The sequence below is a fragment of the Chenopodium quinoa genome, unplaced genomic scaffold (assembly GCF_001683475.1).
Source record: "Chenopodium quinoa cultivar QQ74 unplaced genomic scaffold, ASM168347v1, whole genome shotgun sequence".
Taxonomy (NCBI): Eukaryota; Viridiplantae; Streptophyta; class Magnoliopsida; order Caryophyllales; family Amaranthaceae; genus Chenopodium; species Chenopodium quinoa.
Window position 1 is genome coordinate 84,224 of NW_018745666.1, and position 23,628 is coordinate 107,851.

General features: G+C 35.8%; 1 protein-coding gene across 2 annotated transcripts; it reads right to left on the minus strand.

Moving 5' to 3' along the window:
• Window positions 1–1,047: 1,047 nt before the first annotated feature.
• On the minus strand, window positions 1,048–22,052 carry LOC110717152 (protein CHROMATIN REMODELING 5-like). Of its 2 annotated transcripts, XM_021895791.1 has the most exons (31): window positions 21,448–22,047; window positions 19,939–20,702; window positions 19,686–19,750; window positions 19,168–19,569; window positions 18,443–18,667; window positions 18,199–18,282; window positions 16,183–16,242; window positions 15,940–16,043; window positions 15,541–15,592; window positions 13,822–13,885; window positions 13,231–13,324; window positions 12,416–12,503; window positions 12,198–12,332; window positions 10,841–11,032; window positions 10,698–10,765; window positions 7,765–7,858; window positions 7,547–7,671; window positions 7,364–7,427; window positions 7,009–7,215; window positions 5,507–5,749; window positions 5,076–5,186; window positions 4,900–4,986; window positions 4,545–4,727; window positions 4,375–4,455; window positions 4,052–4,285; window positions 3,676–3,831; window positions 3,397–3,574; window positions 3,099–3,280; window positions 2,480–2,824; window positions 2,294–2,387; window positions 1,048–2,071 (listed from the first exon to the last, which is right to left on the minus strand). In XM_021895791.1, exons 2-31 carry the CDS (start codon window positions 20,618–20,620, stop codon window positions 1,608–1,610), a joined length of 5,163 nt encoding a protein of 1,720 aa, XP_021751483.1. In that variant the 5' UTR covers window positions 20,621–20,702; window positions 21,448–22,047; the 3' UTR covers window positions 1,048–1,607. The 2 variants fall into 2 exon arrangements, 1 of the variants encoding a protein (XP_021751483.1); XR_002510685.1 differs by lacking the exons at window positions 1,048–2,071; window positions 2,294–2,387 and having other exon boundaries at window positions 2,686–2,824; window positions 3,386–3,574; window positions 21,448–22,052.
• Between the last annotated feature and the right edge of the window lie 1,576 nt (window positions 22,053–23,628).

Genomic DNA, 23,628 nt, shown 5'->3' on the forward strand with positions numbered 1-23,628 from the left:
GCTATCAAACATACATCCAAAGTCCGCGCTTTCGCCAGCAGTACATGAGTGACCAAATTGCAAATACTTACAAAAAAATTGATAATCAGTTTAATTGCATAGAAAAGGATATCATCAAAAAATAAAGATCTTAATTGGTAACCAATTATTAATCTATTTAGTTCCCTTGGTCTGAAACATGTTTTTGAAGTTCTATAATTCTCACTTGACTAATAAACACTGAAGTTCATGAATTAATGCTAGTAGTAAACTTAGCTTAAACTTGCCCATGTAACAAAGATTCCCTAATACATGATTTTGGCCTAGATTCTCGTACTCTCAATTTCACTTGCAGAAGCTCATTTCTTCTACCCTAGACAGATGATACTCTAAACAATAGGCCAACATACGGACATTTTTCATAAAATAACCCAGTACGACGCTTGGACACATACCCGTGTCTCACATGAGCACCACCTGAGTCCAAGTGACAGCTCTCTTGTCAAACACAGCTTAGGATTCTAGATAACCTGTATAAGGTAGACTCCATTAAGAATCATACTTAAGCTGTTTAGCATGAACTGACCTTTAAGTGACGTCCAGATCAAAAAATGGCAAGAGAATCATCACGCACGAATATTCAGACCTTGATTCACTTTGAACATCAGGGCAATCAGGCCCTCAGCAAATGGAAGCATCAGCGTAAATTCAATCAAAGTAATATACAGGAGATTCAAGAATCTGGCAATAAACCAGCTGCATTCAACAAAATAAATCTGTAAATGATTTCCTATCCTCAATACCAAAAATGTGACAAGAATGGAATGTGCACTGTTACCTCACATTGGCGATGCACCTTGAGCGATCAAATTTCACCATCTTAAGAAAAAGGTCTTCATCTGACTCAAGATACAGATGGTGAAGGAAAAACAACAGAGAAAAGCACAGTTAGCAGTAATGGTGTATAAAAACAAATATTACAGCAGATATTCATTGATGTGAATGGGTTAGAAAAAGAGAGCAACAGAACAATTGCAAAACAAAAAACTAAAGTAATCAATCTCAATGTTGTATAAATGAGAATGTAAACTTTTATCATCAATCAAAAAGTATCTACAAGCTGCTTGCAGTAACCAAAATTGATTTTGATAACAAAACTGAATAATGTACATTTCTGAAGGCTCGCTAACTTCGGTAAGTACTAAATACAGTATCCACCCAGTATGGGTAGATTACAAAGAAACTAGGTTAAAGACCTCTCTACATTTCTTTCTCTACTTTAAGATATACTTGTAAGAAAATTGCTGGTCTCTATCTAAAAGAAAAAACAAAACACAGCTTTTGCCAGGACTTGAATACATCTTCATTTGTCTGTGTTTCTTGTCACTGCTTATGTCAAAAGTTTAGATGATTGCACTTTCAAACCATTAAACCAGGACGCTTCTATCTGGCATGCCAAGGCTTAGCGTTGGCCATTTTGACAACAGATAGTATATTATTATCCCCACAGCCCAATAAAATTTTGAGGGGCTAGTCGCTGCAAGGGCAAGACCCCATCAGGTGGCAAAAGAGCCATCTGAAATATTTCCTGATACCTAACAGGATTCAGTCCACCTCCATTTAGACAGCTACCTAATACCTGATGAGAAACCCTGCCTCTGTTGAAAACCGCCTGGACGTATCTTGTATGGCCTCTCATTATTATAAGGCCTGCTGTCAGCTGGTGCCGCACCCAATATTCCCAAAGAATTTGAAGCTGGCAATCTCTGACCATTACTCGAAGGTTTCTGAAAAGGGTCTTCCGCCTCTAAGAAAGCATCTGTCTCAGCTCTCTTCTTCCGTTTCCATGCCTCAAACTTTGCTGGATCATGGAGTTTGAGACCCGGTTCACCTGTTTGATAAGAGTTATTGTTCTGTAGTCCCTTCAGTCTAGCTGACTGACGCTGAAAGGCGTTATTTCCATTGATGTGGGACGGCCCCAACCCAGCTTCATCTTCCTGTTCCTGCTTCAATTTGGAATAAATTTGACACAATCTGTCCCCAGTCAAATTAGAATAGGTTGAAACGTATTTCCATAAACGCATCATCATTCCTAACAAACGGAAAAAGTTAGGATCAGATCATCAGATTTAAAATATCACTCGAAAAAACTAAATCCAGAAACAACTGAAGAGCAGTGATGATGAGTAGCACACACTTCATAGAGCTCCCAAACTAGCCCTGGCCCCAGAATACTCTCTTAGTTTCAAAGGATGCCAGATTGCACAAATGAAAATAATATAAAACAAAATTATCAGAAAGCAATTGAACTTACGATCTTGTTTATGTGGTTCACGCTCGTGTTCAAAAACTACTTGGTCAATTCTCCTGCCAATAAGTTGCAAGTACTTGCGGATCTTTGAGAGTACCTGTACCAAGAAGGGAACAGGGTTACAAAAAAGACAGAAGTTAGCTTCAAAGACATCAAGTTCATTGACATTGCAAAAGTTGACAGACCAACCTTCTCCTTTGGAAGGGCAGCGCTAGTAGTCTGCAGCTTCTGAAGACGTTTCAAAGTCCTTTCCTCTTCCATCATGACATCTTCACACCATTCCATCCATTTCACTTCCTTGAATTGCTCATAAACTTCTTCATTATCAGACATTTCTCCTTCTTCTTTAACTAAAGGTTCTACTTTCTGGGATCTTTGGGACCTGTTTTTATCCATCTGGTTAAGCTTGGGTGAGCTCGGCCTCCCCCGCCCTCGGCCACGAGGTTTTGCTACATTATGAAGATTCTCCATGTTTTTTGAAGATTTGTTGCGCCCCTTAGGATTAGAATTTTTCCCGGAAACAGCAGAAATTTCCTGGACAATGCATAAACGAACTTTATACATAAGTTCCTAAGATTTTAATGAATAACAACAGCATTACATTCATTCACACACAACGGGAAACACAAAGAATGAACCAATAATAGAGATAAAAATATATATACTACCTCCATTACAGGTTATGTGCAACGATTTGACATAAAGCAGAGAGGAAAAATGTCTAATCGTTGCACATAACCTGTAACGGAGGTAGTATAAAAAAAACACATCAAGATCAGTACAGTTTTCTTAATCAAAGTTCAAATACCATTTCAAGTAGTGCCAAAGCACGATCCTTCAGATTGGGAGCCCGCGGAAGAAAAGTTTCATGTGTTTGAAGCTCAACTGGGGCAATCTTTTTTGTTAAACCAAGCCTTTCATCTAACCGAATTTTTTCCCAATTGCCAAAACCATGATAATGCACGCCCAAAAGCAATCTTGCATCATCAACTAACAAGTAGCACATCAGGTTAGACAAATCACATATTTCACAAAAACATGAACAGAAAAAAATTTAATTATTAAAAAAAAAAACCTAGACAGGATAGATCATACTATTTGCTTACTTTGATTCCACCCACACCCTTTTGACCAATTTGCAGGTTTCAGGTACTTCAGCACTCGGAACTGCGAAACGGGATCTTCATAACGACCTATCCGCTTGGCTAAGTGTTGAAGCTGCTCTACACGATTTACCATATCACTAGCCTTCACAGGAACACCAAAGAAATCCAAAAGAGGACCCTGCAGATTAACATAAAAACATAAGCAAGCCCCCCACAGCCAAGAGACAGCCATAACAAAATTGAATAGGCTTTGCCTTTATAATTTACATTAATATATACCTTGGGATCGATCTTTTCTTCTTTAGCTGCCTCTTGACACCCATCAATCAAAGCATCAAAAAGCTCAATCTGAGAATCGACTGGAGCTGCTTCAACAGCACCTCCAACATCAGCTGCAATCAAGTCTATTTGGCTTGCATTACCAAACTTCATAACCTAATCCATCAGACCAATAAGATTAAATATTAGCAAAATCTCATCAAAGGAACACAAATGTAATGGGATGCCCACAAAAACTCAGCCCCTTTTTCCACCACCCCTCCTCCAAAACAAAATTATACTGAATATAGGGAATAATTGAATTCCCTCTAACAAATAAATCTACAATCCATAAGACCATAACTCAAACTAGGGAGGCCAGATATATGAATCTTACAGCCTTTGCAAAACGTGTTGCATCTCTCTTTGGCAAATTTCCGGAAGACCAATCTCTTACTTGAGCTGAAGCACCATCAATCATTGGGACCATATGAGATGATTCACCTCTACGACGCTTTGTATTTGCCCTCACTGATGGAGCTTCCTTCTTTTTCCTTTTGTTGCTACCATCGGGTTGGACAGGCTCCACATAGCTCTTAGTATATCTTGCTCCTCGAGGAGCTAATGCCTCCTGCATATATCAATTTTATAAGGAAACATATAAAGGATTTGTAGTAAAATGCCACCAAATAATAAAGTACACAATGCAATAAATTGAACCTCTGCTTGCCCAACAGCATCTGGCTTTATCCAACGGCTCCAGAAACTAGTATCATCTTCAGCATTGCAAAAATTTGCAACCTACATATGTTTTCCCCCAATATTATTTTAAATTCATTGCCTAAAGATGCACAGGAGCTTCATCAGAAAAATGAAACATCAGATCATACCTTAAACTGACTGAGAAGCTCATTGGCTTGTTCCCCTTCAGTTCCCTTGTCCTCAACCTTCTCTGCTCTCTCGAGAATTTCATCTATATCCATGCTCAAAAGTCTTCTTTTGCTTTCCTCCTCATTTTTCTCTTCCTTAAATAGCTCCTCAGCTCCAAACCTCAGTATTGCTGAAAGTTCATTCTACAGAGACAGAAGATGTCAAATCAGACAGTCTCAAAGATAAGTAGCAAACTAAAGACGAACAATAAAATACAGAAACTAAAAAGTCAAAATTTAAATACCAAGGAAACATAAAGAAGGAGACAAAGATAAGGCTAAAGTAATCAATAAGATAAGAAGTTACTCATCTTACTTTGTCAAAGGTAACTGCCTTTTTCGCCTCTTTCTTCTCTAGTCTACCCTCTGCATTTAGCTTCTGGATCACCAAATGATCAAGGACCTATAACAAGGAGACGACACAAATAAAATTTAAAACTGTAAGTACGAAAATATACCATCATCAAGGACCAAATAAGAGTCATCATTTACCATCTTTTTCTTTGCCCTTTCAAGAATATCTTCTTCAACACTTTTACTTGTTACAAAACGGTATATGTTAACAACTTCCTGCTGCCCAATCCTGTGAGCTCTACTCATTGCCTACCACAACAATGGAAAATATAAAAATCAGCAAAGAATCAAGTAAAAGAGGAAGTTGAGAGATAAAGAGGAGATTACAGAAGCAATGATAGAAACAGTCCAAAATATAGTTACCAAGACAAGTTCTACAGATCTTAGGACAAGGTTGCTTTTGTTTGAAATTTGAATAAAAAAACATATCTTCTTATGTTCTCACCTTTGTCTGGAGTTTTTGTACAGGATTTAAGTTCTCTAAATTGCTAATAAATGGATGAATTCTTACAAAAAAAAGTTCTTGTTTCTACAAATAGGTAAAGAGTTCACGTATTCTAGTTAAAAACCTGCAAATCATTCTGAGGGTTCCAATCTGAATCAAAAATAATAACTGTGTCAGCAGTTGCCAAGTTTATGCCAAGTCCACCAGCCCGAGTGGACAGGAGGAAACAAAAATCATCACTTCCTGGGGCATTAAAATGCTCCATAGCTTGGTGCCGTGACTCAGCCTTAGTACTACCATCAAGCCTTTGAAACTGGAATCCTCTCAGAGACAAATACTCTGCCAATATGTCCAACATTCTTACCATCTGCATATAAAACAAGACTTAGAAAAAAGTCTAGAATTATCTCCAATTAACCAGTTGCATACACAAGTAAATCCAACAGGAAAAAAAGTCTACAAGTGTTTAAGATAAGAATTCAGAGTGACACAAACATACAAATAACCGAAAAAACTCCTCTTTTCTGGCCGAAGTATAGTCAGCTAACAAGAGTACACATAAATGATAATGTTCTGCCATCAACTGATTTTAGGGGACAGGGGCGTTTTAGACAGCATCATTATAGTTAGTTATGAGAAGCCTGGGAAAAAGTTAAAGAGTTTGTTAGTGAAGAAATGCTATGAGAAGAGAAATTTAGGAAGATATCACTATGTTGAATATTGATTAATGCTTAGGGTTAGCTTTAAAAAGCAAAATTCAGATAAATCCACCTCCCTAATTATCATACAAAAGTGCTGAAATTCAGTTAATCAAAAACCATATTCTTCCTATTTTCTGCCATTAATGATGCTTAAGCTGTGTTAATTCATAGCATGTCCATAAACTTATTTTTCAAACATTAATACCTAAATCTACACGATACTCCCTCCGTCCCACAATATAGTGCCCGTTTCTCATTTTTCACGAGGATTAATAATCTTAAAAGGGGTCATTTATACGAGAAAAGTTAAAGCAGCATAGGTGTTTTTATCACTTTTATATTAGGAAATGTTACAAAAAAAAAATTGTAAATAGTAGAAAAAAGTTGTGGATATGTTCATACGTAAGCAAAAAAGGAAAAAAGCTGGGGTACTAATGTACCAAAGCAAATTTATGTATTAGAAAAAAGATACCACATTTTAGGACACCAAAAGAAGAATACAAGCAAATATTATGGGATGGACAGAGTAATAAACAATACAATAGAATTTGGGGGGGGGGGGGGAGGACATTTCATGCAAAATTACACAAAATACTTCGATACCAGGTGGTACACAGTTTCACTCATTCTGTGACTCCCTGACAACAGCTTTAGATCACACAAGATATAATGTAGCCAAACATCCAACTTAATAGGTCTGTATGAAGATGCAGTGATACACAAAGTTCATACTAGTCATATGAGATGCAAACCACAGATAATCAAGAATTTAACACAATGTATTAAAATCAGCAGTACTGCAAAGAAATGATAAAACAGCTACATAAATAAGCAACTTCAAAACAGATGATGAAGAAAAATGTCCCCCAAAAAAAAAAAAAAAAAAACAATAATTTAAAAACTACAAAAAGATTCCAGAAGAAACCTGTGAGAATATAAGAACTCGATGTTTTGTTTCATGCAATTTTACAAGCAGCTTATCAAGAATCACTAGTTTGCCACTACTAAGGATCATTCGCTCAAGTTTGCTTCCATCATTAGACTCCCCACCATAGCCATGATCAGCACTTTCAAATAAGAATGGATGATTGCAACACTTTTTCAACTCCACCACAATATTCAGCAGTGAAACCTGCACAATCAATATAAATTCCTATCAGAAATTACTAAGAGGCTAAAAGTCAATTAATTCAACATGTAGCCATAAGAAATGTGCTATGGTAAAAGACATAACATCTTTGACATCTGCTATACGAAAAACATCAATGAAGACAACTTACCTGATTTCCCTTAACTCCTTTGTTCAAGTCATGGAAGTTGCGTTCTAAAATCCATTTATAATACCTATATGCAAGGCATAAGAGCATTAAAATGTACAAAAAATAATAAAAGAACAGCAGATGACTGAAACAAAAAAATAAAAGAAACGAAGAAGAAAAAAGAACACTGGGTTAAGTACTCACTGTTTCTGCAATGGGGACATTTCAACCCTAAGAATTCGTTCAATTTTAGGTGGCAAAGATTTCTCCACGTCCTTAATAACTCTCCTGAGAATGTGAGGCCTCAACTCCATGTGAAGATTTGCAAGCTAGCAAAATTCCAGCAAAACTTTTTAGGATCAAAATACAGTTTTATAATCATTATAACTGAAACAAAAAGAATTTACCAAAAGTAATCTAACCTCAATCTCATTAAATGAGCTAAGATTTTTGTAGTTCTGAACAAATACATCTTTATTCCTGAACTTATCAGGATCCAGGAAATGAAGCAGAGCCCTGTGATCAAAACAAGGCAACAGTTAATTCAACCAGGAAATAATCAATAAATTAAACCAGCGCTAATTTCACAAAGGCAAGGCATTGGGTATCCATTTCCAAAAGACTGCAAAGGAGACATTTATTATTTCCCAGAAATTAAAAAAAAAAATTAAAATAAATAAAAATAAATAAATAAATAAATAAATAAAGGCATAGTTTATGCCAACTATATAAGTGAGCAGATTCTTCTTCTCAGAAAAATGTCTTTCCAGGAAGTATTTAGCATTCATCAGAGAATCTGTTCATAAACCTAATAATAGGTCTAACAACAGCCACTGATTCCAGAACCCCAAATGGATATTATCACTCAGGAAACCATGGTAGAATAATAAACAAGATCCTATTCTCCCCTTTGTAGGTCTCTCAGGACTTTACCAAGCCTAAAACTCCCTCCTTTGGAAGTGACAGCTGACCCCAAAGAACCAACAACAGGCCTCCTAGTAAACTTCTCACCTACCCAGGCACACTTTGAAGAGCATCCCAAGACTACTCAGCCAAGTTTACTGCAAGCCACCAGTTTTCACATATTCTATCTCTTGGATAAGATAGATAGAAAGGAAGGGCAGGATTTCTGGATTTTTCATGTTGTCAAAGAGACCGATGGTTTTTTCATATTGTCAAAGAATTAACAATGAAAATGGATTCGATGGCAAGTGCCTGATCGAGTTGATCGGGCCATGTAGGAACAAGGTTCATGCCTGTGGGTCTGTTAGGATACATCACTGCACTCTACTTATAGCATGACAACTGACTCCAGAGGACCAACAGTCCTCCTAGTGAACTTCTCTTTTACCCACGCAAACATTAAAGAGCTTCCCAAGGCTACTCAGCCAACTTGACCAGAAACCACCAGTTTTGATTGACTCAGTACCTCAGGGATTAATTAAATTAAGGCTTCTAATCTAAAGCCAAGTTAAAGCAAAAGCAATAAAATGGCGGATTTGGGACATATTGCGGTATGAAAGTGTTATGTACTGAATTCGACTATTGTAGTGTGCACAAGCAAATTAGAAATAGAGAATGAAAGCTTGAGTATTTTGATTGACTGAAGGATGATTATAAAGGGGTAAACATAACTTGAGGTTATGACTCTCTCTAGTAGCTTGAGGCTACAAGTCTCTCTAATGTTAACTCACAAATTTCTGGATGATTCTTGCTAATGCTACTACTACCATACATATACTCAAGACTTAGATCAAACATGTGATTTTAATTAACTAAAATAGAAACCCATAGAGGGCATGATTAAAGAGGGCTGCTTCCCTTCCCGAGACTACTCTTTAATTAGCCTTGTCATGTTGCTTCTTGTTGCTGTCAACTATTGACCCCTGCTGCCCCAATTTAGCGCGCCTCGTATACACCAAAAGTGGTGGTTGACCTGCGGTGTTGACTCCTTGTAGCCAGTCCATAACAGAAAGCCTCATACAAAATACAATTAACCTATATTCATCGTACTCTTATATTATCTAAAATTTTTGTATTATCTGAAATCACTTCTTCCCTAGAAGCTTACAAGACAGCGCTAGAGACAGCTGGGGGTGAGTGCATACTGGTATGTGTTGTAGATCACAGTGCTCAAGTTATTTGAGACAATTTATCACGCACATCTGCACTCCTCGCACACAGATGCCTTTAAGCTAAGGCATAAGACAAACAATAGCTATGACTGTAATGTAGGCAGCTGTTAGAACTTATTCAAAAAGTAACCCATCTGTTTCCTTATAAAGCCTACTGCAGATGGAAGAAAGAACCCCCATATTTAGGCTGAGACATATCTTAATTCAGCTAATGGAGCTTTAAAGGAAGTTGGAATAACTGACTGGATTGTTCAATAACCGACGTCAAATAGCTGTAAAAAAAAAACTTAGATCTAGAAAGAGAACTAATCCAACTCTCACAAGATTAATTTATTAGGGTTTTGACTCCCTAAAATTACTCCTAATCTAAACAATCAAGCAATAATTCTTATTAACTTTTTAATAAAAAGACAAAAAAGGGTTTGAATGTTGGTCCAAACAATAGAATGATTACACAAAGATAAAATTCAAATTTTCATTTTCATCTCTATTAACAACATATCACAAAAGTCATTCAGGAGCTGAGATCTAAGGCCCTGTTCTCTTCACCTTAAAAAAATAATAATAAGTAAAAATAATTTCAGTTCAATAAAAATAAGTTCAGTTCAGTAAAATTATTTTCAGTTCAGTAAAAAATAATTTCAGTTCAGTAAAAATAAGTTCAGTTCAGTAAAATTCAGTTTTCTTAAAGAAGAATTATAATAGAAAATCAGTAAAAATAATTTCAGTTCAATAAAAATAATTTAAGTTCAATAAAAATAATTCCAGTTCAGTAAAAATAAGTTCAGTTCAGTAAAAATAATTTCAGTTCAAAAAAATTAAGGTGAATCAAACAGGGCCTAAGTCATAAAAAGGGTAACATGGCCTCAAAGAAACAAAACCTTTTAAGCCATATGTTATCACCTACACCCAGAGAATAAGAGCTCCTGTAGTGATCAATAATCCACTCCACAGTCCACGTTGTATCAGCCACTTGCAATGATTCAATCCAATATCAGATTTAAAGAAAATAGATGAATTTCCCATATATATGACTGGAATGAACAAGTATATCTAACAAGCTTTAATAAATGCCTTCACCACTCTTCTCTCCCCCTCTACCACAACACAATTTATTTTCATTCTCCATGTAATTCTATTGGGTGCTATACTAATTTGCATGACAAGAATACAGTAAGCATCCACAAAGGCAGAAATATCTTCAATAATTATATAATTACCATAGCTCCTCTACACTATTCTGTAATGGAGTTCCAGTAATGAGCAGCTTGTTCTTCGTGCTAAATTCCTGCCAAAAATTAAGGAACAGACAATAAGTTTATATAAAAGTAACCCAATACAATATTTGGCAAACGGGGCATACCAAGAGAGAAGTGTATAGTGATGCTTCACTATTTTTCAGCCGGTGAGCCTCATCAACCATTAGATAGCTCCACTTGATCTTTGACAGCACTGCCTTATCCTTCAGAATAACTTCATATGTTGTCAATAAGGCGTCAAATTTAATCGTTCTGCCTGTATTCTTTTCATTGTAAAACTCATGCTGCTGACAAACCTGCAAATCAGAGAATGGAACAGTCCACCATTACATTACATGCAAAACAGCCAGAACTTCCAGCTATACATTAAACAAAATAATCAGGTACTAAAATCTTCCAAACATTACAATACGAAGAACTAAGGTCTTTTTAACATCAAACAAAAGGAAGAGCTATGGGAAAAACAGACTAGAATTTTCCAAACCGATTAGAAATGGATACACGAAACATGGAACCACCCAGAAACAGTAGACTCATACAAAGTATTACCCATGGAAAGAAAACAAAACAACCCATATATTCAAAAACATATAAGATCAAGGCATTATCCAATAATGAAAAAAATTATTGGGCTTATTCCATCTAAGGAGGCATGCATTTTTTTCCCCCTAATCATCCTTTGATGTTTACAAGGTGTCTGAAAAGAGACACAAGGAAAGTATACAACTTTTGGAAAAAGATCAATTTTTGCAGTGAAAGGGCCAGGGTCCAAAAGGTAAGTAGATAAGGTTTAAATTCAAGTTTCATATCTTTTAAAAAAAAAAAACAGGTCGTCTACACTTAGCCCTGCCGTATCTGGCAGATGGTACTACATTGTCCCTATTTATTTTGGTTTCAATACTTCTACATATCTTGAAAGCCGACCCCACTTATGGGATTAAGGCTTTGATGGATTGATTTCTATATATCTTGGAGGCTAATCTTTTACAACATACATTCTTTCCTTTAGTGTCTCTTCCACAAAACAAAACAAAACAAATAAAAAGAAAAAAATTAAGCAATTTACTCTAATAAAGTAGGGACAGGGACATTGTTAATAAATTTACATCAGATAATCACATAATACAGACTACTGCAAGTGAAAGAAAAACAAGCACCCACTGTGTAACCATATAAAACACAATACATAAACCATAAAAACCCTTCCCTTACTAAAAAGTACTGGCAACATAGGTTTGCAAATAGGCTGTAACAATAAATTGCGTCTGCTTTAAATATAAAGATATGATTCACAATGGTAAACATCCCAAAACGCGACAATTAACAAAGGATCAATGCCTTCTTCATAAAGTAGAATCAGATACATAACAAAAGGGGGAAGAACACAAAAAAAATAAAAATAAAAAACTCTGCCAAGGGAAAAAAAAAAAAAAGAAGAAATAAAAATCATGCTATAATCACCTCTCTGCTAGCACGGGTTCCAACATAAACTATAACATTCATACTTGGAAGCCATTTCCTGAATTCTTTTGCCCAATTGGATAAGGTAGACAATGGTACAACTACAAGAAATGGACCATTAATTTGTTGGGCATTCTGCAAAAAGGCAAAACACCAGTTACAAATTTGATTGGAAAAATGGAAGCAAATTCATTGAACATATACAAACAAAATTCTACCTGTAAGAAACCAAGCATAGAAACTGATTGAACAGTTTTGCCAAGACCCATTTCATCAGCTAGAATGACATTAGTATCATTCCTCCAGCTGTAACAAGAAAGTGGCAACAATCATTGCAAGTAAAAAAGCTACAAAGCAGTTTTAAATGACAATTTCATTCCCCATAAACACAAGGGGAAAAAGTTAAATAAAAAATTTAAAATAAAATAAACAATATCAAAGCATCCCAAAACAAATACAAACCTAGTTGGCCAGTTGACTGCAAAATAATTTGTAATAGTATCATGACTTAAATAGTTTATTCACAAACTGGAACAGAAAGGCAACTCAAGCTCAATTGCGTGTTAAAAGCCCTCTGAAGGACTTGCCTGTTCTGAGGATTCGCACATTACGCATGCAGTATATATTCACCGTATGCTCAACCAGACATGAGCTAAATTAACATTTCATGCCCCAGTACAGCAAAATATTTACAGATGTTCAACCACATCATCTACATAAAATTAACCTATTACAATGAACTAAAAGAGCACTGTCATATTCCCCAGTTCCCCAACAGGATAAGATAATACGCCGCCCCCACCCCCCAAAACCAAGTTGATGACATGAAGGCAAAAAGGCCACAAATTGACATTTAAGGTCCAATAACAAGTTCAAAGAGCCTTCAATTATTCTAATATGTGGGGAAAGAAGAGGAAAAGCTAATTCACGTTGAAGCCGATCAAGAATCGTTAAATAAAAAAAGTTGCTTAACCAAAAAATAATTAAAAAATTTCAGAAGTCACACTGAAAACTACATAAGATCACTCCGTACCTGTTAACAAGAAAGTTCAGGCCCTCAAGCTGATAATCACGTAGTTTTCCTCCTTTCAGCCATTCAGGCTGCTCATCCAGCTTCCGCAAACTTCCTACACAGCAAAAAATATCGATGTAGAACGGTAGAAGGGAATGTTTGTGCTAACACCATAATGAAATTAAATCCAAAGTAACTACATAAAAAGGAATACTGTAACAGCATATTTCCTCCAATTTATTCCATCGCAACATTGGGGATTTCACGCTTGTCAATGCAGATTTTATAACTTAAATATCTTAAGTTGAATTTTAGTAAAAAAAATATATATAAAAAGTTCATATTAAGAAAGTGTATTTCAAGACAAATCTAACAAAAACCCACACAACTATATTTTTTCCAACATATAAATCTTAAAAGACGATCAAATGAGTGAATAGTGTAAATTTCAAACGTTGCGATTAAAACAAACGGAGGAAGTACTTGACAGCATCAACCAGAACACAACCACTTCTTACAATATAAAACCAAAAATCATGCACCTACAAAAAAATTGTAGCAAGAATTAGCTTCATTTATGAAAACAAGAAGCACTTATTGAAGATGTCATACCTCTAATCTTCCTACGCTGTGCATCCACTGTTTTTCCCGGCACCGCTATAGTGGCCTCACGAGCCTGATCAAAGCACGACATATAATAAAGAACAATCAAATTATGCACATATAAAAATAACAAAGTAAGACACTAAATTCACAAATAAAGATTTTTTTTTGTGAAAATAACAAAGTGCCACATGCAGAACAAATATTACCATCAAGCATTACAAATTCCTAACCCAACAAACCAACGAGAGATAATCATATGATCAATTCAATATGGTACCAAAATTTCTTGAAATTTATCTGGCACCATATCAATTGCAACCAATTTTACACCGGAATATTCAGTCCAATTTCCGTGAACTATTTATTTAAGAACTCATGTCACATACTCACATAGCTGAAATAACTAGATATACCACTCACCTCACAAAAAGGAAAAGGAGAACAAAACCATCCTTCTCCTCCTTTTCTCCCACCAAGCCACCAATTCAACAACACCCAACCCACCTCAGCATTCCATCACCAGCATCGCTACCTCCACTATTCACCACAAAACCACAAACAACTGCTCATAAACAATCATTCACACCCATCCCATACCAAAGATAACCATCCCTAACACCACACCCCATGGTAGCCATTCAACACTTCCCCTTTATAGCCATAATCATCCCCATCAATAGTCTGCACTTTAAACCAGCAACCACACCACATCCATCAACTTCTTCACCACCTCTCAACCAGAACACAAATCAGGGGAAGGAGGGAAAGAGGAGGAAACCTTTCTTAGTGGTGATGATAGGCTATATTTGACCCTAGCTAGTCAGACTGGCTGCCTAGATCTAGAACTGCTGGCAATTTTCACTCTATTCAGTGACCAAAAAGTCCAAAACCATGGTCTTAATCACAGCAGCAATAAATATTTTATTGAAGCTGGTACTGTGGACAAAGATGAAAGAGAGAAAAAGAATTGGTGAAACTGGCATGGGATGATAGTGGATATGTAAATTTTTGGTTTTAGTTGTTGGCGAATGAGAAAAAAAGAGGGGGGGGGGGGTGAGAGAGTGGTAAGAGGGAAGGCCAGTGGAATTGTTGAGTAGCTTCTATACAAGATTTTTTGGAAAGAGAGCGCACAGCGTAGAGCCATTGAATTGTCAGAAAATGTAAATAGTTGAAAGAAAAGGGTAACATATAAATTTTGGAGTTTTCGGATCTAACAAATGGGTACCATGCAGAAGTTTACATATGTACATTTTTGCAAGATACCAGTTATACCACAATCAAGTCATTCATATCTATAGAGGATGAAAACATATCATGACTAGCCGTGAAGAAGCTAGTTGATCATCCATGAAAAAAGCATAGAAACGGTTTTTATCTTCCAGCATCAAAAGCAATTCTACAATTCAAATTCACAATTATAGACCCAAACTCCAGTGATATAATTAGAACACTTATGTTGACCAAAAACACACAATCCACAATGTAATCTACTGTTACATAATTATGAGGCAACCAAAATAATACTATGAGGGTTCAATACACAAATCGGCTTGTGACTTCTTTATTGACCCATATATAACCATTGTACATCCATCTGGCGCAACGATAAAGCAACATAGTCCAAGCATTACAAGCACACAAACCCATACTAACCAAGAAGAGAAATGATGTGAAAGAAAAAAAATACATAAGAGGAAAAGAAGCACAGTGCCCTGAATACTTTACCTTGTATTCATCAATAGCTTCCTGAGCAAATGCAATATCTACATCTTTTTCCCTGCAATAACATGTAACTCATAATTACAAAAAGATACAATGTGTAAATTTTAGTTCAATCAGTAAAAACCATAGGCATCCAGGGGAACAGCAGGACATTACAACCAATGAAGCAAAACAATCTGTAAAGCAGTCTGACCAGATATCATATGCATGTGAAGGGAAAAAAAAAACAGCAACAAAGAAAATACCATGTTAGAAAGCTTTGTTATTGGAAGATCAAAATGCACTTTTATGCACACTACCTCAACTATAATAGAAGTTGTTTTCAAAACATTTGTACAGCAAACGCGCACGCGCGCACACGCACACACACACACACCCAATAAACAGAGCTCAAAAACATACCAGGTGGCTTCTGCGTAAGATAATCCTTGCCACTTCACCAGATACTCAGGAGTCACCTCACCTGAGCTATCTCGGTTGATCCTATCAGCAATAATTCTCTCCACCTACATATGTAATACACAACTATAAATCTTCAAAATTGCAAATGAACTTACATTAGAGGTAAAGGTGGAAATATATTGAGTCATATTTTACACCAATAGGAAAGCAAAATTCAAGCCTTCAAGGTCTATGAGACAATACCTGACAATTTTGTTTGAAAAGATCCAAATCCATTTCCTTGCTCACGTCATGGACTTCAATCTAACAAATCATGCAGCAAAATTACATTACAAAGAGTAGGTAAACCATATTAAGGCCTATTTCCTAGTTCCTATTCAAGAGTTGTCAAATTTATAAAAGCGTAATAATTAAGAATGCCAATAAAGTAACTAAAAAGCCATGTGAGTAGGGATGGCAATCCAGTCCGGATCCGGCCCTACTCCGCCCTGATACGAGGAAAAAAATCTGCTTTGAGTCCGAGAAAAAAGTAATCCGAGTCCGACTACGTTAAAAATAATCTGACTCTAAGTCGGAGGAAGGTCAAAGCCGGATCCTACAAACAACCAGAGAAACAAATCCGACTTTGACAAATGTCCGACTCTGACTAATTATCTGACTCCAACTTCAATAGATTATGGATTTGGGTGTGGGTCGTGCTGACAGTGGATGTGGATTACAAAAGGCCCAAATAGCCCAAATTCTCAAAGTATATTGAAATAATTGAATAACCGAAAAAAACACGAAGTCCAGTTAAATCAGAGTCAGAGTCGAAGGTTGAATATTGAAGTCAGATCGGAGTTGGAGTAAGAGTAAAATTTAGCCTCCGACTTCATGTAGGGTCGAATTCGGTTTTAGCATAATCCGCTCCGAGACCCATTGTCATCCCTTCATGTGAGTAATATTGGAGGGATCGATGCAAATTAGACGGTCATTTTATTTTATTTTTTACATTGGGACTTGGGAGGCTATTTTGAAGCAACTTTTGAACCCAAATGACACGGAAGGGAGAAGACACATAAGCAAAAGGTACATAAGCAATTATTGTTAATTTTACGAGAATCATAAGTAATTATTAGTACAATGGTCCACACTCCTAAAGGCATAGATCTGACAGTTGTGGGCATGATATTAGTCATATTACTACATCAAGTTACTGCTACTTCCTCAGATTTTTTTAGACGTATCATTTTATAAAATACAGACTCCTAGGCAGATTTTGGAGATGAGAGAGATAGAGAGAAAGTAAAAGGAGGACCCATGTGATGTGAGAGAAATAGAGAGAATTTATTAACTAAAGAGGAAAGTGATGCATCTAATTTGAAATTTCTTTATTTAGAAAGTGATGCGTCTAAAAATCAGAGGAAGTATTTCTGTCCTTATCTTTTGATATTATTACTCTGTAACTTTTATGTCATGCTGAACTGTGAAATCAATTGGCAAAAACAAAGACAATTAAAATTTCTTATCAAAGCCTTGCACTTAACAGCTAAGAACGCAGCTTAATATATGAAAACAAATTACGGAGATAACATAAGTTGATATGCAAAGAATTAATCATAAAGCTGCACATTCAGGCAGAATTACTGACACTATATATGCAAGTATACATAGTACCTGTGTTTTGCAAAAAACAATTTTCAATTCCTGTTTAACTTTCATATGATCAAGGCTGTTAGGGTTACAGATCATGCATGGTTTTATGTTATACCAATTGTAGTAAGAGTAATCAAGGAAGGGTCATAGCGGCCTTTTTACTAAGTTAATACATAAATCCTAAAGTCAAACTTTGGGCGCCAAAGCATGTCAGCATATCCAAAAAAAGCAAAAGTAATGACACTAAAAGTCAATGGAAAAGGCTGGAGCAAGAAAAAAATCAAAAACATGCACATATGCAAGTATTCTAACACTGTTTGAGACATTATACATTGTGGAATACTAGGTGTGATAAATTGTTCCAGCAATGGCTTCCACCAAAAAAACAGAGGCAAATTCCAACTACAGCCCATAGCTCCACCACATAAACGATACATACAAAGGCAAGGGGAAACTGACAGTAATTTACAATAAATCACATAATAAAAGGAGTACAAATCAAACAGAAACTAAATAGTACTCAATATTCCTGCAACCCCAGACCTCCAACCAGCAAATTCTCTGGGAAGACCTAAATCTGAACTTTCTTATTTTTAAAGAAGTAGGATATATAAAGAAACTCACTTCTTCACGGGATACAGACATCCGAAATCTTACATCCTCTGCAACCTTTTTCATGTAGTTCAAAACCTTCTTGAAACCACTGAGCTGAAGACAATAAAGAGAAGAAAAAGAGAATAAAATCAAAAGAACAGACAGGAGAAAAGGACCACAATGAATTTAAGGATAGCATTCAGTATGACTAGAAATAATTCCTATTCAGGACAGCACAGAAATGACCAGGCAAATCAGATAAATGCAGACTTACATTTTGCAGCTCAGCTAATGGTTTCCACAGACAGTGTAGATGAGATTGCCCTTTCCATTTAATTAAAAATTCCATTTCATTCCAATCTAATTCGGTATCATAAGAGTGGCCTAGCAATACAGGCTGAGTAGATTTGTTGGCTCTCATAGCTTCCTCAGCCATTCCCTTTGGCTGATGAAATAAAACCCTTTCAATTGCATCAGCATCCTCTTCGTCATTGTCCTCCTGTAAGGAAAAATGTATTAATAAAGGAACAATACAAGTCCAATACACCCTTAAAAAATACAAGTCCAATACACCCTTCAAGTAAAAATAAACAGAGGGTTGAAGTAGCAATTAAAAAAAAAAACATTTTGTTCAAAACTTTCAGAGAAGCAAGTCATCAATTCAGAGATAAGTCAACCAATTGAATAGCACCATCAAAATGGAGTCCATTACACTTAATCATAGATTCTAGACCTAGGTACCAACAAAGCTTGACGTGATAGGTTTAGGCACATAATAAACTGATACATAGTATAGCGAATATAATTATTGGAATCACAAGGACAATCAACATTCAATTGGATTATGAAAGGTTTGAGTTCAAAAGGCAAATAGTGACCATGTCATTTTTTAGTTAGAAAAGAGAAAAGACAAAAGGTACCTTAGCCCATCTTACTGCAATGAAGAGGCCAATGCACAATTATGCAGCAATATAAGACTTGAGTATGAGGATCACAAACCTTCTGAGACTTCTTATTTTTCCCTTCATCAACTTCTTCACTTTCCTCACTTTCAGCATATGAAACCTTGCGAGTTGACCTGCTGGAAGTGCGTGCCTCATTTTTTCGTCCCAAGTTGCTATTTTTGCGGAGATTAGCACCTCTCCTTGTCCTAAAATTCTCATCACTAACATCCTCAGAATCCTCAGCAGATAATTCATCGTCCGATACCCTACCTTTTCTTCTTCGAGTAGGGGCACAGATCGATCTCTGCCCCTTGCTAGCCTTTGCATTTCCTCCACTTTTCACTCGCTGACCACCCCTAGGCTTTTTCTTATAGTATGAATCATCATCGGAAGAAACATCAACCTCCCCTTCACTTTCAACCTCTACTTCTGAATCTTCAATTTCCCAATCATCGTCCTGAAGGTATTCACACGGGAATATTTAACAAGGCATGCTAATAAAGCTGAAGTATAAAACACAATAAATAAAAACAGATAAAAAAATCTTCAACATTAAAATTTATATAAGACAACCTTCGTCCTTGTCCGGTCATCAGCAACTCCATCAGGCTCAAAATCAATATCATCAGGGTCATCCTCTGCAAGAATTGTGAAAAGAAACTTTCAATGCCAAAGAAGTGCAAATTCTAAAGCACGATATTCCAAATTCTGGACCCTCTATTAACAGCCAGAAGAAAAGTAATAGGAGTGATTTCCTAACATATATTTGTGGTATGACCAATGCTTTTCATAAGGAAAACCCATAGAAAAAAAATAATTGACTAACCATCTGCTTCATCATCATCTTCATCATCTTCCACCTCTGCATATTCATCATTATCATAAGCTCTCCTACGATTTCGTGGATTTGCATTAGCTGCCATAATAGTCCTTGATTGAGGTCTTGAATTGGATGTAGCAGCATTATAACCTCTATATTGTAATGAATCATTCTGATCATCCCCATCTTGCTCATAATACTCATCGGACAACATCTCGTCTGCAGGAACCTTTTCTGCTTCCTTCTGCCCTTCATATTCCTCTAACTCTAATCTGTCTTCCCCACCAAACGAATTACCTTCAGAACCTTCATCATTTTTATACTCAGAGCCACTTCTAGATTCATGACCAGAGTCCGAAATATCATGAGTAACAATTGGCTGACTGCCTTTCCAGAAAGTAGAACCCCATTTCTCAGCTGAACCTCTACCTCTTCTCTCATATGTATGCGAAGTTGATGGTTCCATATCAGCACCACCATTGACAGCCACCTCATTAGGTAGTCTGCTAGCATCCGGTTCAACATCACTTTGATAGTGTCCATCAATCTTCATTTCAAAGTCATTTTCACTTGAATTCAAATCTATGTCTATCGAGTTGTGTACTCTATTCACAGTGCGACTAGCATTCTTGTCCTCCATGGCTCTGTGGGTGACTGCCTCACTCGAATAATCCCTAAAAAATGCCATCCTCTATCATGGAATTGTAATCTTATAATCTACAGATTAGCTACCAGCTTAATTCCAAAAGCTCGGCTAACCTAACGAATTCCTAGGAACACACAAGAACAAAAAAAACAATCAGATGAAGCAAAAAAATCCTCATATTGCATGTGCCAAACTAAACTAAGCAGCTAGTAAGAGCTCCAAAGAACAGCAGTACAAAGTCAGTAAAACTAATGTAAGACGAGTGAACGAAGAGACCAAAGTCGACTAACACGGGATATGAGCTGAATTTTATGAGAAACCTTTGCACAATGGTGGCATTTGGTTCGATATGTGGCGACTTTGACTATCATAAAACCGGTATTTTCCTTAATTTTGAGTGATCAACCATAATCACTGTCCGAGAAAGCAAGCAGAGCAAGCTCAACGACAACACAAACAGACAATAATGCAACAAAAAAAAAACAAATTTTTGATGACTAAATCAAACTTCCAGACATGTTTAAAGCAATTGAAATGATTAGACAAAGACCCAGAAATACAGTTGATATCTAGCACACTGCACAAATAACTGAAATTCAACGTCCGATTGATCATAAACTAAACCTAAATCAAACCCCAAATACCAAAACAATCAATCAAATCCAAATTCAATCAAACACACAAATTAAAATAGGCAAACAATGGATCGGCCACTGAACACTCCAAACAAAACGAGCTAAACACTTAACAAACTCCCTAAACAAACAAACCCTAAAAATCGAATCTAGACCCATAATCCAACCCCAAAAACCCTAAATCAATCCCTAATTCAAAAACAATTCACTACCCACTAATCAAATCCACCATACCTGCAAAAATCGAAGCCCAATTGAAGTATTAATGAAAATCAGAGAGAAAATAATGCGCCGGTTAAATAATCGCGCGCACAAATTCTCAGTAAACCCGTCGGAAAATTGGCCGGAAAATCAAAAAAAAAGGAGGGACTACTATTTCAAAAAAAAAACAAAATTATATAAATTTGTCCTTAATTTTTGTTGGGTTTTTTGGGAAATCGGAAAAATATTATATACTTGTTTAATACGGAAAAAAATACTGTGAAATCGGAGAGTATTATCGGAGAAACGATCGCCGCCGTAAAAGAGGAGAGAGAAAGGCGGTTTTCCGGTTGAAAGGGTAAAAAGAGAGGAGGATGATAGGGTTGATTTGGGTTTTTGAGAGGAGAGAGAGAGAGAAAGGTGTTTTTGAGGAGAGAGAAAGTGAGATATAATTAGGGAAAATTTATTTGGTAGTGGTGAAAATTGAAATAAATCAGGGGAATTATTTTTTTTTCTTTTTTAATTTTGGATGTTAAAAGTGAAATAATAGAAATTAGGCTTTTTGATTTTATTTTTTATTTTTTATTTTTTGACGGCATTTTTAATTTGTATTTTTGATTGTAAAAATGTGAAATAAAAGTTTTTAGGCTTTGAGATTTTTGTTGGGTTTTTATTTTTTTCTAATGTACTAATATTTAAAATTTTGATTTTTTAAAAGTAAAATAATAAAAATTAGGCTTTGAGTGTTTTGTTGGTGTTTTTATTTTTATTTTTTCTAAAAAAAATATACTACACATTTTAGTTTCATTGGAAAAAAGTGAACGTAATAAGAATTTGTTTAAAAAAAAAAAGAATTAGGCTTTGAGTGTTTGTTGGGTGTTTTTTTTTTTTTTTAGAGGGTTAATGAAATTAGTGGGTTTTTTTTTTGGTCAATCAAGTTAATTAAGTATGAGGTAGGGGTCAAAGGGGAGAGAATTATTAGTGTTAAATGGATTATCACACGTGGTGGTCATCTAATGAAGTGTTTTGAAGTTCTTGTGGTTTGGGGAGGGTTGAGATTGAAAGTTTGGTTGACTTCTTAATTAGGTTTTTGAATATGGTACAACATATTAGAGTAACTACACTTGTTTTTTATCTTTCTTTGTGATGAGGTGGCTACTTAAGAGAGTAAGAGACATATAAGTAGAATGTCTATGTTATTAACGGGTTATTTACGCATGAAAATAAGTAAAATGTATTTGGATTTTCTCAAGATGAGAATATATATATACTTAGAGCCTATTCTCTTCAGCTCGGCCCAATTCAGCTCTAATCAGTTCAGTTTATTTCAGCTTAGCCCAATTTAGCTCTAATCAGTTCAGTTTAGTTCAGCTTAATTCAATTATTAATTTCTCTCTCATAAACAATTCAGTTCGGCTCAGCTCAGTAAATCAAAACAGGCCCTTATAGTTACGTACATGATACAAATAATAAAATAATTGAAACTATCGCCACATAAATTCTAGTTTAAGTCCGTGTAGTATTGTAGTAATCAAGTAGGTAGATAATTTTGATAGTGGACGAGAATAGGCTACATATCATTTAGAACTGGGTGGATATTCGATCGATTGGATTTTTTTCAAGCTAAATTAGTTCAAATTACAATTCATCTTGATAGTTATTTTAATTTGTTTGACTATTTGGGTCCAGTTATGTAATACACTGTGTGTTGATGTCAAATTTCAAATTAAATGAAATAAGGTAATCATATTTCCAAGAATTCTAACCAATCATTTTTTCAAGTTACCTCAAAACTCACATTGGTAGTAAACATAGTCAAATTTAGCACGCTATAACTCAAATTCACCTATTATTATTACCATTCTCCGTTTTTTTTTCCCAATTATAGAAAATAAGGATAGTACACGGATGTAATTTCCAAATTTTGCGAAGCCTTGGCCTCAAACCTCAGTTGGAGCCGGTATGTGTAGGACTTTGGTACTTTGGTGGGCTGTGGACGCAACAAGCCATATTGCCATTAAAGGATTTTTACGTATTAACATACTTACAATCCGCAATAACAAGGTCAATATGTGTTTGAGACAATTGTCGAAGTTTTGGTCTTCCACAATAGTAACATATCTTAATCAAACTTCAAGTATAGTGTCACTTCAAAATAACCAAATGTCCCACATAGACAAAATAAAAGACCTTTACATATTCTATACTTATCAC

Excerpts from the sequence above, each read along its gene's own strand:
- LOC110717152 (XM_021895791.1), bottom strand. The coding sequence starts at position 20,620 with ATGGCATTTTTTAGGGATTATTCGAGTGAGGCAGTCACCCACAGAGCC. Across the intron at positions 18,668-19,167 it reads AAAATAAGAAGTCTCAGAAG|GAGGACAATGACGAAGAGGA; the intron begins GTTTGTGATCCT and ends TTTTCCTTACAG. Across the intron at positions 2,825-3,098 it reads CTTTGGCACTACTTGAAATG|GAAATTTCTGCTGTTTCCGG; the intron begins GTATTTGAACTT and ends TGCATTGTCCAG.